Below are 15,111 nucleotides of genomic sequence, written 5' to 3' on the forward strand. Positions count from 1 at the left end.
CAGAATCTGCAATGATGTTATTCTCCAATAGATGATTCAAATGCTGCCTGACGTCATCAAAATCGGCAGGAGCCAATCGACGAGACCGTTCTCTAAATGGACTCTCATCGTGTAGTTTAATTCTATGTTCAATGCCAGTAGCTGTCCCTAAATCCCAATCTCCAACCGAGAACACAGATTCACGATGAATGAGATGTTGCAATAGTTGTTCTCGGTCTGCCTGTGAAATATCACTACCTATGAAACAATCGTTCAATTTATGTAGGAAAGGTTCATCATCTACCGAGTATGTTATATTAGATTCCGGAACTATCAAAGGAGTCGACACCTTCATGGTTATTCCATAGAAATTGCAGACTTCTCTATCCTGAAAGTCATCCTGCAGTCTTGCTTGTTCCATACACCAATCGGATAGTGTCCGGAATAAATGGGAGTTGGTCCCTACAATAACAGTTACCACCCCTTGATCAGAAGGAGGATCAGGACAAACTAGAGCCAGAAATGGGAATGGAGGCTGATGACTTCCTGAATTCACAGGAAATTCAATTTGGGTAACAACATATCCTAAATATGGGTATTTTTGGTTGCTTAACCCCCATATTGCAAGTCCATCAAATGCTAAAATGGGAATGTGGGATAAATGTTGTTGGTACCAACTTTCAAAAATAATAGATACTTGGGATCCACTATCCAATAATACATTGCAGGGTTGTCCATCAATTATTGCTTGTACCATGGGAGCCTTTCCTATAATCCCATCAGGGATTACATTAGACCACTGGGTACTCCCCATTGCACACACTTTTATAAGTTGGGCGTCGATGCGGGGTTCATCGGCGTCCCGTTGGAGTTTTCCGTCGGTGTTGAAGATCTTTCTACCCTAGAGTTGTTTCTTCGTGTACTTCCTCCCTGAACACATTCAAAAGCTCGATGACCAATCCGTCCACAATTATAACAAGTGAAATTGTTATAATTACCCCTATTATCATTTCTTCTACTAACTCCCCTTCCTCTTCCCATGGGCATTAGATCAGATGAGGCAGAGAGAGTGGTTTGGAGGGTAATTAATTGATCTAGTTTTTTATTTTGTTCTTCCATTAATTGATATAATTTTTCAGAAGCTAAATTGTTTTCAGCTGTGGGTAATACCACTTTAACACGTTTCAAACTTTTTTCTCTATTTTCAATTTGTACTTCCTCCAATTTCACCTCCTTAATTAATTCTCCTAGCGTGAAAGGGGGACTCCTGGCCATACTACATCTAAGTCTCTGTGCTACTGGGTTACTTGTAAGAGCTCCTCGAAGAAGAGGTTTCATCCTCCATTCATCTATATCCTTGGCTTCCATTCCCCCTTTGTCCAATAATTTATATAGGATTTTATTTATTCTATATATGTATTTAGTAAGAGACTCGTTGGGTTCTTGATATGTATGATTTAATCTTGCTAGAATGTCACCAACATCCTCTAATGTTCCGAATGACAAATCTAAAGCCTCAAAGTAATCTCTTAAGGTGGAACTTGGATTACTTCTTCTGGTAGCATGTATAATGCCCATAGCTGGACCCCTCAAACTCTCAACGATCCTTTGTTTTTTTTATGTGCTCGGGGCATCTCCATTCTTCCGACTGTTGGGTAGCTGTTTCCTTCCAGGTATCATAATTTTCCTCCCCCGCTGGTACTGGCATAATTCCAGAAAATATTCTTAACCTTCTATATCCTCCCTCGTAGTGCCATCGTTCAAAATGACTAACTACTTTGTCCATTACCGCATCTACATTCTGTTCAGTACCATATTCTCCTCTAGGAATGTCTGTTGCTGGTTCCCCAGCTATAGAATAACTACCCCGTATATTCCCTCCGTCCTCTGCATTTGTTCTACTATCACATTCTACCGGGGCTTCTTCACTTAGGTCTTGTGGAATCATAGGCCAAATAATTTGTAATCTTCTACCTGGAACGTTCTCTAGCATAATGTTAGCAGGGATTAAGGATGGATCCAATTCATTACTATTAGTTATTAATACAGCACTTACCACTCCCAAATTACCTCTCCATTTATCACATATACGTGGATCCTTAATCCCATACCATTTCTTCACTTCTTTAAGTATCTCCTCATCATATATATCTACTAGATTTCCTCCTATACCCACACTACATTTAATATCCACCCTCTTTATTTTACCCCAATTATATATATCCTCTCCATTTATGCATTCCATATCCGATCTCAGCAGCAGTGCCTCCATTATGTAACCCTAATTGGTGAAATATGGGATAAGGGTTACTAAATCGTTACCTACTATATTGGTTGTTTGTGTCTCCACCCAAATTTATGATAGATATTGTTATATCTATAAAGGGTAAATTTGGGAAACCCTCTAACTTTCTGTTGTTATTTTATTTTCTTCCAGGTTTCACCGAACCCTATCTTTCTTCAATTTTCTCCTATAACTATGACCTTAGGTAAGTAAACACCACAAATTAGGGTCCTTTTAGTATATTTTCTATTAGATATCTATTAGATTGTCAAACATATCCTTACCTCACATAAATACACTAATTAAATAGATTTTAACTATATATCAACACCATTTACTATTCACTTCTAAATATATTAATATAATGAATAACGTTTCAGGTATAGGTTACACATGAGAATTAATAAAATAAATTCAATTACATTCCACTTATACACAACATTTTATTATTGTCGTTCTAATCCAACAGTAGATGACTTATAGTTCATATCCCAGTCCTGCAAGTTATATATATGCATATATATATATATATATATATATATATATATATATATATATGTTGTGTGACTTTCTCTTCTTCTTTATATTAGTAACCTGGTGGTATACTGCTAATATTTCTATATAGATTCCCTGTTATTACTATTGTTCCTTCAAACAGGGTATGAATTTTATGGTTGAAAAGGCAAAAAAAAGCTGGATGTATCAATAACCACTAGACGAATTCCTGTTCATGTATCACTTGGTGTTTACTGTTACTTGTAACACTTACTCCCTGCGGCTGATACTATTTAGTTACTGTATCCAAATAGGAAAGCTTTCAGTAGAAGTATAATATTAGTCTGAGAAGGCTGTTAGCATTCTTTCTTCTGGATATCACTGACTCTTAACTTAGCTATTTCTTTCTTGTTGATAGCTACGTCGGATATATATATATATATATATATAGATAGATAGATAGATAGATAGATATATCTGTAAACTGATCTGCCTTTTATTGTGTGTAGACTAAACAGTTACTTTTATGGTAACATGTAGACTCCTCCTCAAATAGATAACTGAATTTCTTTGATAAAGGTGTACGATATAGGTAGTTAATCCACAATCCTGTTACTAATGTCTCTCTCTTTTACATAGTATATTGGAAATTAACTGACCGGTAGAAATACTTTGAATATATATACGGTCACTAGTCTTTCTTGTTAGTTCAGATAGAGAGAGAATCACCATACATAACTGAAAGTCTAGGTGTCAGATATGTTATTTTGGTAGAAAGTGTATAAATATTAGGTGCAAATGGGAATTAATAACAGACCTTAGATGTTTTCACAATGAGCTCCTGCCCATTGCCTTTATGCAGGAATAGTGGACTGCAGTGATCTTTTGTGGCCGCATATATATATAACTATGGATTTGGGAGGATATAATAGGCAGTATCAGCAGCAGAGGTGGCTCTTACGGGTAGAGCTTAAGGTCTCCCCCCAGCGGCTTGATTAACAGTGGCAGCGGCGGCTGTGATAGCGGACAGCGGAGGCTTTGACTTTAGCAATCCGGAGGAGGTGCCTTTAATGGGGCTACGGAGGCGTGCGGCTCCAGCTGATGGGGGTCGCTTCAGAGGCGGCTTTCCCCCGGCGGCTTGAATTAACAGCGGGCAGCGGCGGAGGTGACAGCGGCAGCGGAGGCTTTGACAGCGGAACTCCGAAGGAGGTGCCTTTAATGGGGCTACGGAGGTGTGTGGTTCCAGCTGATGGGGGTCGCTTCAGAGGCGGCTCCCCCCGGCAGCTTGAATTAACAGCGGGCAGCGGCGGAGGTGACAGCGGCAGCGGAGGCTTTGACAGCGGAACTCCGAAGGAGGTGCCTTTTATGGGCTACGGAGGTGTGTGGCTCCAGCTGATGGGGGTCGCTTCAGAGGCGGCTCCCCCGGCGGCTTGAATTAACAGCGGGCAGCGGCGGAGGTGACAGCGGGCAGCGGAGGCTTTGATTGCGGGGCGGCGCTAGATGAGTCTAAGGGGTGTACTCTTACCATGATGTACCGCGAGGTTATCCCATTACGCCTCCTTCACCTGGATCGCCTTCTCCGCTCCAGCTAGTCTCCTCTCTTTCATCCGCCGCCCTCTTCTTGTCTTCTCCCTCTGGCTGGCGATCGTTGAGCCGCTTCTCCTCCTCTTCACACCGCTCTTCCTGCCCAATCTTCAGATGCCTTTCCTCCGGACTGAGTCCCCTTCGTCTCCCCTGCTCCTGCGGAATGTTTACAGCACAGCTCTTTGATGGCAGGGCAGGGAGAGGCAGAAGGTATGCTCACCAGAGCGGCACCAGTGTGTCCTAATGCACTGTGATCCCCTCTTTTATACTCCTTTCAGGGGGTCTCGAGATCACTATTTTCCCGCTCAGGTCGCGAGACACCCCTCACTTGTCCTGTCTCGTGCTCCCCAAGCTGGGTGTTCATGCATAGGCACCTGCTAGTCTCTCACAGAGGGTCGCGAGACAAATGCTTTTCCCGCTCCACAATCAACATTACAGAGCCCAAATTACCTCACCGTATTTTTATAATAATTCCCTCAACATCAGCATTTTATAAACACATATCTACATATATACATATATATTTAGTTCTATAATGGTCATTATTTACAATATGTATTAGGATATCCTGCCCATTATACATATATTAACCAGTCAGGGTCACACTATGGGAGACATAGGAAGCTGTGACCAGTGCCGTAACTAGACATTTTAGCGTTGTGTGCAAGAAACCGCATTGGCGCCCCCCCCTTCCCCATATGCACATCAAAAATATAGGGATGTGGCTTTATGGGGAAGGGGGCGTGGTCAAAAGATAATACCAATTCATATTATGCTGTACAGTAGTCTCCATTATTCAAATTACACCGCACAGTAGCGCCACTTATATACATTACACCAGGTAGAGCCCCAGTCACACATTACACCAGGTAGAGCTGCCTTTTACACATTACGGCAGTTAGAGCTCCCTTTTACACATTACGCTGCAGCACAAGGAACCCCCTTTATATATTTTATGTTAATACCTCTATATACATTATGCTATGACATTCCTTATACATATTAAGATCATGATGCCACGGAGTGTTTTATATTACTTTTCTACAGTATGTGAGGACATTTCCATGGTAGGAGTCCGCGCTCCTCTCTGCATGGTGAAGAGGCCTGGGTTAGGCAGATCAAAAGAAGCCAGGGACAGCCAGGGCCGGGTGTGCCAGTTGCTTTTTACACATTCTAGCTGCTGCTAGGGCCCTATTGGCAGCTGAGCATTATAGGCTGGGGTAGTCACCGCACCTCACTGCCTACAGCCCTTCGAGCTGTCGCGGAGCCCCACCACCGAAGGATGGAGAATGTGCCCCACAAGCCCACGGAGGAGGTAGGGGACCATGTTGCTGCAGGCTGACAGATATATTTGCAGTTTGTCACCTTGCCCCCCGCTGTTGCGGAGCTGTGGATCACGGAAGGCGCCTGGTCTGGAGATCACAGATACTTACTGCTGCTGGAAGCTGGGGGGGAGCGGGTTCCCTCTCGGATGAGTGAAACTCCTATTAAAAAGTCCGGCAGTTAGAGTGAGCTGGCGAGAGGGGTGGAGCATTTGGGACCACAATCTGTCTACCCAGCGCTGTCTGCTGTAATGTACGGGTGTGGTATTGAAAGTCGACAGTAACTAGGTCGACAATGTCTAGGTCGACTGCTATTGGTCGACAGTAACTAGGTCGACAGGGTGTCTAGGTCGACAGGGTTTTTAGGTCGACATGTTCTAGGTCAACAGGTCAAAAGGTCGACATGAGTTTTTAATGTTATTTTGGTGTCGTTTTCTTCGTAGAGTGACCGGGAAACCCAATTAGTGTACCACGTGGGAGGGGACCTTGAGAAATGATATCTAGAAGCTGATTGGTTGTTACATCTTCTGCACTGGTCCTTATTAGAAATTTGGCTCCATCTCCCCCAATGTGATAACAAATAATACATAGGGTTTTATTTATAGACGTTATCAGCATTTGTACTCAGATTTAAAACAATAATACTATTAAATTACTAAATGCAAAACTAGGTGAGTTTATCACTTAATAGTATTGCTGTTTTAAATTCTGGGGGCATAAATGCACATACTGTAATTGGCAGCTATGGAAAATCACCATTAAGTGAATTAACCTCATAGTGTTTATTATTCAATATAATTTTCCATCCAGGATAATTGCGAAATATCTTATTTTTATTATATGTGTGACCAACCTAAAATAGTTAAACAACTATTGTGCCCAAGTATTGGCATATCTATAATGGGTGCAAGGCGTGCAGTGCACACAGGCTCCTGGGTCCAGGGGGGGGAGGGGGCTAGACCGCACAGCCTGCATCCAGAGGCGTAACTAGGGTGTTTGGAGCCCAGGGCAAGATCAATAATGGCGCCCCCCCCCCCAAAAAAAAAATAATAATAATATTTTTTTCTTAATAAAAATAATAAATTAATAAAATGATAATAAAAAAAAAAAATACAAAAGGAAAGTATGTGCAGACGCCACCGGTGTCACTGCATATAAAGATGTCAGGGTGTGTATGTATGTGTATGTAGGTGCAGTGGTCGAAGTTGAATTTTTGAAGGTGGAATGAAAGAGTGCAGATAGCAATTATGCGCGCGCCGAAGGCGCGCGCGCTCCGGAAAAGGGGCGCGGTCACTCAAAAGGGGCGTGTCCTTCAGTGTAGTAGGACCCCTTATACTATCTAGTACTGGTGCCCCTTTCACATTATAGCACACGGTATGAGCCGAAATTCACATTATAGCACACAGTATGAGCCGAAATTCACATTGCCCCACACGGCATGAGTCGAAATTCACATTATAGCACACAGTATGAGCCGAAATTCACATTACCCCACATGGTATGAGCCAAAATTCACATTATAGCACACGGTATGAGCCGAAATTCACATTATAGCACACGGTATGAGCCAAAATTCACATTACTCCACATGGTATGAGCCAAAATTCACATTTCCCCACATGGTATGAGCCGAAATTCACATTACAGCACACGGTATGAGCCGAAATTCACATTACAGCACACGGAATGAGCCAAAATTCACATTACCCCACATAGTATGAGCCGAAATTCACATTATAGCACACGGTATTAGCCAAAATTCACGTTACAGCACATGATATGAGCCAAAATTCCCATTATAGAGTTAGGGGATCCTACACCCAGAATTAACATGGCCTGTGGGGCACTATGATGAGGGGAGCCCACCCCCTTAATAGACTAATTGCAGAGTTTAGCAGCGGAAGGGCTGCAGCGGTTTCTCACCCCAAGCTGCGGCGCTTCTGCCACCTCCGACACTCCACATCTTCGGCACCACCCGGGATGCAGAGCACCGCACCGGGTATGCACCCTTTTCAGTGTGGTCTGCTGCGCTCCGAAGGGGTTCTTGTTTCATGCTGCAGGATCCCGATGTGCGCCTTCCTCCCCGCTGTTACTGTCACGGTAAGCATTAGTATCGTTTACCGCAGAGGCCATTTTCTGAGGCATAAGTGTTAAACCTCAGGAACTGAGATGCCCTTCTCACCGTACAGCTGTGTGGCCGAGCCGGGCGGGGGGACAGCCAGCAGCAGCATGCCGGATATCAGCAGCAGAGGGTGCGGGCTGTACATACTTGAGGCAGCTGGATATTCAACAGTGCTGAAAGCCTCCGGAGCCCGCACCCCCGGAGCTGCAGTAAACCGGCAGAGGACACCCATCCCCCGAACCCTGCGTAGCCCAAAGCCGGAGATCAGCAGCATGTTGAACGCGGAAGCAGAAGCTGCTTATTGCCGGTCAGCATGCTGCTGATCTCCGGCTTTGGGCTCCACATGTGCATTACAGCCCCCACCCTCGGCTGCTGATATCCGGCATGCTGCCCCTGCTGCTGGCTTTCCACCCGCCCGGCTCGCCCACCCAGCTGGATGGTGAGTGAGAAGGGCATCTCAGTGCCCGTGGTTTAATACATATCTCTCTTCGGTAAACGGCCATTAGTACATCCCACACACACTGATTACACACACACAGACTGGCCACCCCCAAATCCTACACACACCCACTCAGACTACACACACACATTCTCATACTTTCCTCTCCCCCACACACACACTGGACTGCAAAAATTTACACACACTGACACTGTTCCACACACACACAATTAACACACTCACACTGTCCCACACACACAATTAACACACACTCACACTGTCCCACACACACAATTAACACACACGCACACTGTCCCACACACCAGTGGCGTGCGGTGAGGTCAGTGGCGTGCAGTGAGGCACTACAGCCATAATGTCCGCCGAATCCTGCTGATGACCCCTACCGCCACCGAGCCAATGCCCGCCACTGCCTCTGAGCCGATGCCCGCTGCCACCACCAATGGCTTACAAACTCGCCCACCATCAACTGACCCAGCCCTCCGCCACTAATTTGCAACTCAGTCCAAAGTCGCCAATGCCCGCTGCATGCCTGCTCATCATACTTGTGATATATTGTACATTTTTATAGAAAAAAATAATAATCAGTGTTTGGGACTGGGAAGGGAGTGGGAGGAGGACATGAATGCAATTTTGTTGTCCAGGGTTTCCATGAACTTAATGGAGAAGGTTCTGAATGGGTTAAAAATTTAAAAAAAAACTGCGTGAGGTCCCCCTCCTAAGTATAACCAGCCTCGGGCTCTTTGAGCCGATCCTGGGTGTTTAAATACTGGGACAAAATTGGACAGGGGTTCCCCGTATTTAGACAACCAGCATCGGGCTCTTAGTCCGGTCCTGGTTCCAAAAATATGGGGGACAAAAGATGTAGGGGTCCCCCCGTATTTTTAAAACCAGCACCGGGCTCCACTAGCCAGGGACATAATGCCACAGCCGGGGGACACATTTATGTAGGTCCCTGCGGCCGTGGCATTACCCCCCCAACTAGTCACCACTGGCCGGGGTTCCCTGGAGGAGTGGGGACCCCTTAAATCAAGGGGTCACCCCCCCTCCAGGCACCCAAGGGCCAGGGGTGAAGCCCGAGGCTGTCCCCCCCCATCCGTGGGCTGTGGATGGGAGGCTGATAGCCATGTAAGTAAAAAAAGAATATTGTTTTTTGTTGTGGAACTACAAGGCCCAGAAAGCCTCCCCCGCTTGCTGGTACTTGGAGAACCTCAAGTACCAACATGCAGGGAAATAACGGGCCCGCCGGTACCTGTAGTTTTACAACAGAAAAAATACCCAAATAAAAACACAACTCACACACCGTGACAGTAAAAATTTATTAAAGCACACTGACACACTCACACATACTTACCTATATCCCACGCCGGTCACGTCCACTTGTCCAGTAGAATCCAATAGGGGTAGCTGTAAAAATGAGAGAGATTACTTACCTACATCCCACGCTGGTCACGTCCACTTGTCCAGTAGAATCCAGTAGGGGAATCTGTAAAAATGAGAGACAGATTACTTACCTACATCCCACGCCGGTCACGTCCACTTGTCCAGTAGAATCCAATAGGGGTACCTGTAAAAATGAGACACAGATTACTTACCTACATCCCACGCCGATCACGTCCACTTGTCCAGTAGAATCCAATAGGGGTACCTGTAAAAATGAGAGACAGATTACTTACCTACATCCCACGCTGGTCACGTCCACTTGTCCAGTAGAATCCAGTAGGGGAATCTGTAAAAATGAGAGACAGATTACTTACCTACATCCCACGCCGGTCACGTCCACTTGTCCAGTAGAATCCAGTAGGGGTACCTGTGAAAATGAGAGAGAGATTACTTACCTACATCCCACGCCGATCACGTCCACTTGTCCAGTAGAATCCAATAGGGGTAGCTGTAAAAATGAGAGACAGATTACTTACCTACATCCCACGCTGGTCACGTCCACTTGTCCAGTAGAATTCAATAGGGGTACCTGTAAAAATGAGAGACAGATTACTTACCTACATCCCACGCCGGTCACGTCCACTTGTCCAGTAGAATCCAATAGGGGTACCTGTGAAAATGAGAGAGAGATTACTTACCTACATCCCACGCCGATCACATCCACTTGTCCAGTAGAATCCAATAGGGGTACCTGTAAAAATGAGAGACAGATTACTTACCTACATCCCACGCTGGTCACGTCCACTTGTCCAGTAGAATTCAATAGGGGTACCTGTAAAAATGAGAGACAGATTACTTACCTACATCCCACGCTGGTCACGTCCACTTGTCCAGTAGAATCCAGTAGGGGAATCTGTAAAAATGAGAGACAGATTACTTACCTACATCACACGCCGGTCACGTCCACTTGTCCAGTAGAATCCAATAGGGGTACCTGTAAAAATGAGAGACAGATTACTTACCTACATCCCACGCCGGTCACGTCCACTTGTCCAGTAGAATCCAATAGGGGTACCTGTAAAAATAAGAGACAGATTACTTACCTACATCCCACGCCGGTCACGTCCACTTGTCCAGTAGAATTCAATAGGGGTACCTGTAAAAATTAAAATGATACTTACAAACTGCAATCCACAGGAGGAGAGAGAGAGAGAGAGAGAGAGGGGGGGGGGGAGAGAGAGACTAACCTGCTGCTGCTGCTGGGGAGACCGGCACACACTGCAGGGCCACGACGGGAGGACGGAGGCGGCGGAGGAGGGGGAGAGCCGCACACCGCCGCTCCTGTCAGCGGCAGCGGAGGAGGACGGGGCGCACACTACAGACGCCAATAACCGCCGGGACAATTAACACACACACACACAATTAACACACGCACACTGTCCCACACACAATTAACACACACGCACGCACACTGTCCCACACACACAAATAACACACACGCACACTGTCCCACACACACGCACACTGTCCCACACACACAATTAACAAACACGCACTGTCCCACACACACACAATTAACACACTCACACTGTCCCACACACACACACAATTAACACACACGCACACTGTCCCACACACACACAATTAACACACACGCACACTGTCCCACACACACACACACACACACACACAATTAACACACTCACTGTGCCACACACACAATTAACACACTCACACTGTCCCACACATACACAATTAACACACACGCACACTGTCCCACACACACACAATTAACACGCACTCAAAACTGTCCCACACACACAATTAACACACTCACACTGTCACACACACAATTAACAAACACGCACTGTCCCACACACACACAATTAACACACACACACACACTGTCCCACACACACAATTAACACACACACTGTCACACACACACACACAATTAACACACACACACTGTCCCACACACACACGCACACTGTCCCACACACACAATTTACACACACTCAAACTGTCCCACACACACAATTAACACACTCACACTGTCCCACACACACACAATTAACACACACGCACTGTCCCACACACAACACACACGCACACTGTCCGACACACACACAATTAACACACACACACTTAACACACACACACACAAAATGTCCCGCACCCCCTTCCCGCTCACCTGCACTCACTGCTGTTCAGGGGCCGCACGCCCCCCCGAGGTCGCGCACGCGCATGCGCGCACCTCCGCATTCGCGATCGCGTACACAGTCACTTTGCAGGGGGGAGTAGGGGGAGGCTCCTGGCTGCCGCTGCCTGTCTATTGTGACAGGCACAGCAGCCGGGGAGACAGGGAAAGCGCCGCGGGTAGCGCCGGCGGAATCCCTGAAGCATGGGGCGAGTGGGCCGTGCAGGTGCCGGTGGCGCCCCCCTCTGTTGGGGCTGCCATGGCGCCCAGGGCACGTGCCCTGCTCGCCCCGTGCTAGATACGCCACTGCCTGCATCCATATTAATATACTTACCCCTCTGAAGTCTTGCGACGCCTGGTGCTACTGCCAGAGAACACTGGGAAATTGGTCCCAGTGATTTTAGCATGCGCAGTAGAGATGCTTGAGTCCATATATTTAAATTAAATTGACTGAGGTACTAATTAAGTCACCTGTGCTCAAGCATGGACATCCTTAAAACCTGGACTGTAATGGTAAAGTTTGGAAAATTCTGCTATATCTGCATTATGTATTTTTTTGTGTGTGTGATCAGCACCATGTGTTCAGAAATGATCCTTGTGCCTCCCCAACAGAGCTCATGTTTTCAGGACGTCTGTTTGTGAAAACAGGTAGGATGAATATTCTCCCCAACAAGAAAACTAAATCACCTGTGCATGATTAAAGAAATCCTGAGAACACGGTATGCAAGGGCTGCATTTGGGAACCACTGACCTAGACCACAGGTTCTCAAACTCAGTCCTCAGGACCCCACACAGTGCATGTTTTCCAGGTCTCCTCACAGAATCACAAATGACATAATTAGCTCCACCTGAAGACCTTTTAAAATGTGTCAGTGAGTAATTAATACACATGTGCACCTGCTGGGTTACCTGCAAAACATGCACTGTGTGGGGTCCTGAGGACCGAGTTTGAGAACCACTGATCTAGACCAGAGGTTCTCAAACTCAGTCCTCAGGACCCCACACAGTGCATGTTTTGCAGGTAACCCAGCAGGTGCACATGTGTATTAATTACTCACTGACACATTTTAAAAGGTCTGCAGGTGGAGCTAATTATTAACTTGCAATTCTGTGAGGAGACCTGCAAAACATGCACCGTGTGGGGTCCTGAGGACCGAGTTTGAGAACCTGTGATCTAGACCAGTGGTTCTCAAACTCAGTCCTCAGGACCCCACACAGTGCATGTTTTGCAGGTAACCCAGCAAGTGCACAGGTGTATTCATTACTCACTGACACATTTTAAAAGGTCCACAGGTGGAGCTAATTATTTCACTTGCGATTCTGTGAGGAGACCTGCAAAACATACTTGCCTACTCTCCCGGAATGGCCGGGAGGCTCCCGAAAATCGGGTGACCCTCCCGGCCCCCCGGAAGAGCAGGCAAGTCTCCCGATTTGCGGGGTCCCCCCTGCCCGTCCGCCCACTTAGTGTGTAAAGTGGGCGGTCCGGGCAGTCGATGACGCGATTCTTGCTGAATCGCGTCATCATAGCCACGCCCCCTGCAGTGTAATGCCGGTGATCGCGGCATTACAGAGCAGGGGGCGTGGCTTAAAGAAGGTGTCACTGTGATCCCACCCTTGCTCCGCCCCATCCCACCCTTGCTCCGCCCCTGTCCCGCCTCTGGTCACCCCCTCCTTTACATCACAGCCTCCCCTGCCCGCCCGCTAAGCCGACCTGGCTGCTCTCTCCCGCAGAGAGCAGCCAGAATGTCGGTAAGTATGCTGCAAAACATGCACTGTGTGGGGTCCTGAGGACAGAGTTTGAGAACCTGTGATCTAGACAATAAATGTATGAAGTGTATAGGTAGGTGCACTTGCTCTGCTGCAATGTATACATCAGGGCTGGACAAACCAGTCCTCGAGATCTACCAACAGTTCACATTTTCCAGACCACCTAGCTGGTGCACAGGTGTAATCATTACTAATTAAGATGTGCTGCATTCATTCCTAACTGACCATTCTACAGAGCTCCAGGAGGCCTGGAAAACATGAACTGTTGGTAGATCTCGAGGACCGGTTTGGCCAGCCCTGGTATACATAGTACTAACAACTTTAGTTCATAAACATGACTAAGGGGCCTATTTATTAACATTATTTTTACAAAAAAAAAATTGAAAAAGGGTGTTTTCACAACCTTTTCACATTATTTAATTATCACTTAAATGTATTAAAGGGCTTTCGTGAAAGATTGCTCCAAACCCTTTAATTGCCATTTTTTTAGTAACCCACAATTTCCCATACTTATAATGGGAAATGCGATATGTCCGAATTTACAAAAAATAAATAAAATTAAAAAACACTGCAGTGTGCCCTGTGATAATAACACCAGCTCCAGCTGGCATAATCACAGGGCAGCTCTGCGATAAGCAGCCTTCTGCACAGCTTTCTCTGCCCCCCGGCAGAGAAAGCTGTGCGGGACCAGGCTTCGGTGATCAGCTGGGGATCGGTGCTCCGGTGATCGCTGCCGGGCACCGGGTCCTCCATGTGCTGCGCTGTGACCCCCGGTGCAGTAAAGTGCCGATGAAAAGCGACAGCTCACTTTACAGCACTGGTGGTCACAGCAAAAAAGCAGGATCTGTTGCCCGGCAGCGGACACTGGCTCCTGGGACTGGTAATTATAAATCCCCGGAGGGAGGGCTGTTTGCAGCACAAGGGTAGTTGCGACAGGGGAGACCCCGGCGATGGCGGTAGCTACGAACATCGGCGCATGCGTAGCAGGACATTGGGGGTATTTTCTTTACAAAAAATACCCTGATGATGCTGCAGAGAGGCATCGTGATAATTGATACATCCATGCAATGTACTCAATTATCGCATTGTGAGTTTGGCCGATATTATCACCTGTCCTCCACATCATCAGATGCGGATGGTGATAACTCAGCCCCTAAGACTTTGTGAAAGCAATTGCTGCAGCAATGTTGCTACAGGTAGGACAGTGTTTGCAGGCTGTGCTTGGACACAAATGAGTTATCAGACTGTCTGGTAAATGCTAGACTACCAAAGCTAAGCTCTGCAATGGAATGTAAATAACAATGGTCCAGCCTCCCACTTCGGCCATTTGTCACTGTGGCAACAGAGAAAGCTTTCTGTATACAACAAGGCCTAGCTAAATGCCACAACCTGAAACAGCCTAGTGTTTTATGGACATTCAGTGAAGATGTGGAAGAATCCTTCTGAATATTTAGCTACAAACACAGTAAAATATTTCGCAAGGCATAAAGGAGAGGTTAGTACAATAAGCTAGTTAAT

The 15,111-nt window shown here is 46.4% G+C and overlaps 2 protein-coding genes across 4 annotated transcripts in view; one reads left to right on the top strand and one right to left on the bottom strand.

The window, feature by feature from the left end:
- Window positions 1-15,111, bottom strand: part of OLFML2A (olfactomedin like 2A) — a 271,746-nt gene that overhangs the window by 180,486 nt on the left and 76,149 nt on the right. The window lies entirely within an intron of this gene.
- The window catches only part of WDR38 (WD repeat domain 38), a 179,085-nt gene continuing 178,880 nt past the window's right edge, over window positions 14,907-15,111 (top strand). The window contains exon 1 of one of the 3 annotated variants that reach the window (XM_063936879.1): window positions 14,907-15,088. In XM_063936879.1, the coding sequence (XP_063792949.1) occupies window positions 15,020-15,088 (69 nt within the window). In that variant the 5' untranslated portion in view covers window positions 14,907-15,019. The remainder of the gene's footprint in view (window positions 15,089-15,111) is intronic. The other 2 variants (XM_063936877.1, XM_063936878.1) reach the window with 2 other exon arrangements.

This window comes from Pseudophryne corroboree, chromosome 8, assembly GCF_028390025.1.
Source record: "Pseudophryne corroboree isolate aPseCor3 chromosome 8, aPseCor3.hap2, whole genome shotgun sequence".
Taxonomy (NCBI): domain Eukaryota; kingdom Metazoa; phylum Chordata; class Amphibia; order Anura; family Myobatrachidae; genus Pseudophryne; species Pseudophryne corroboree.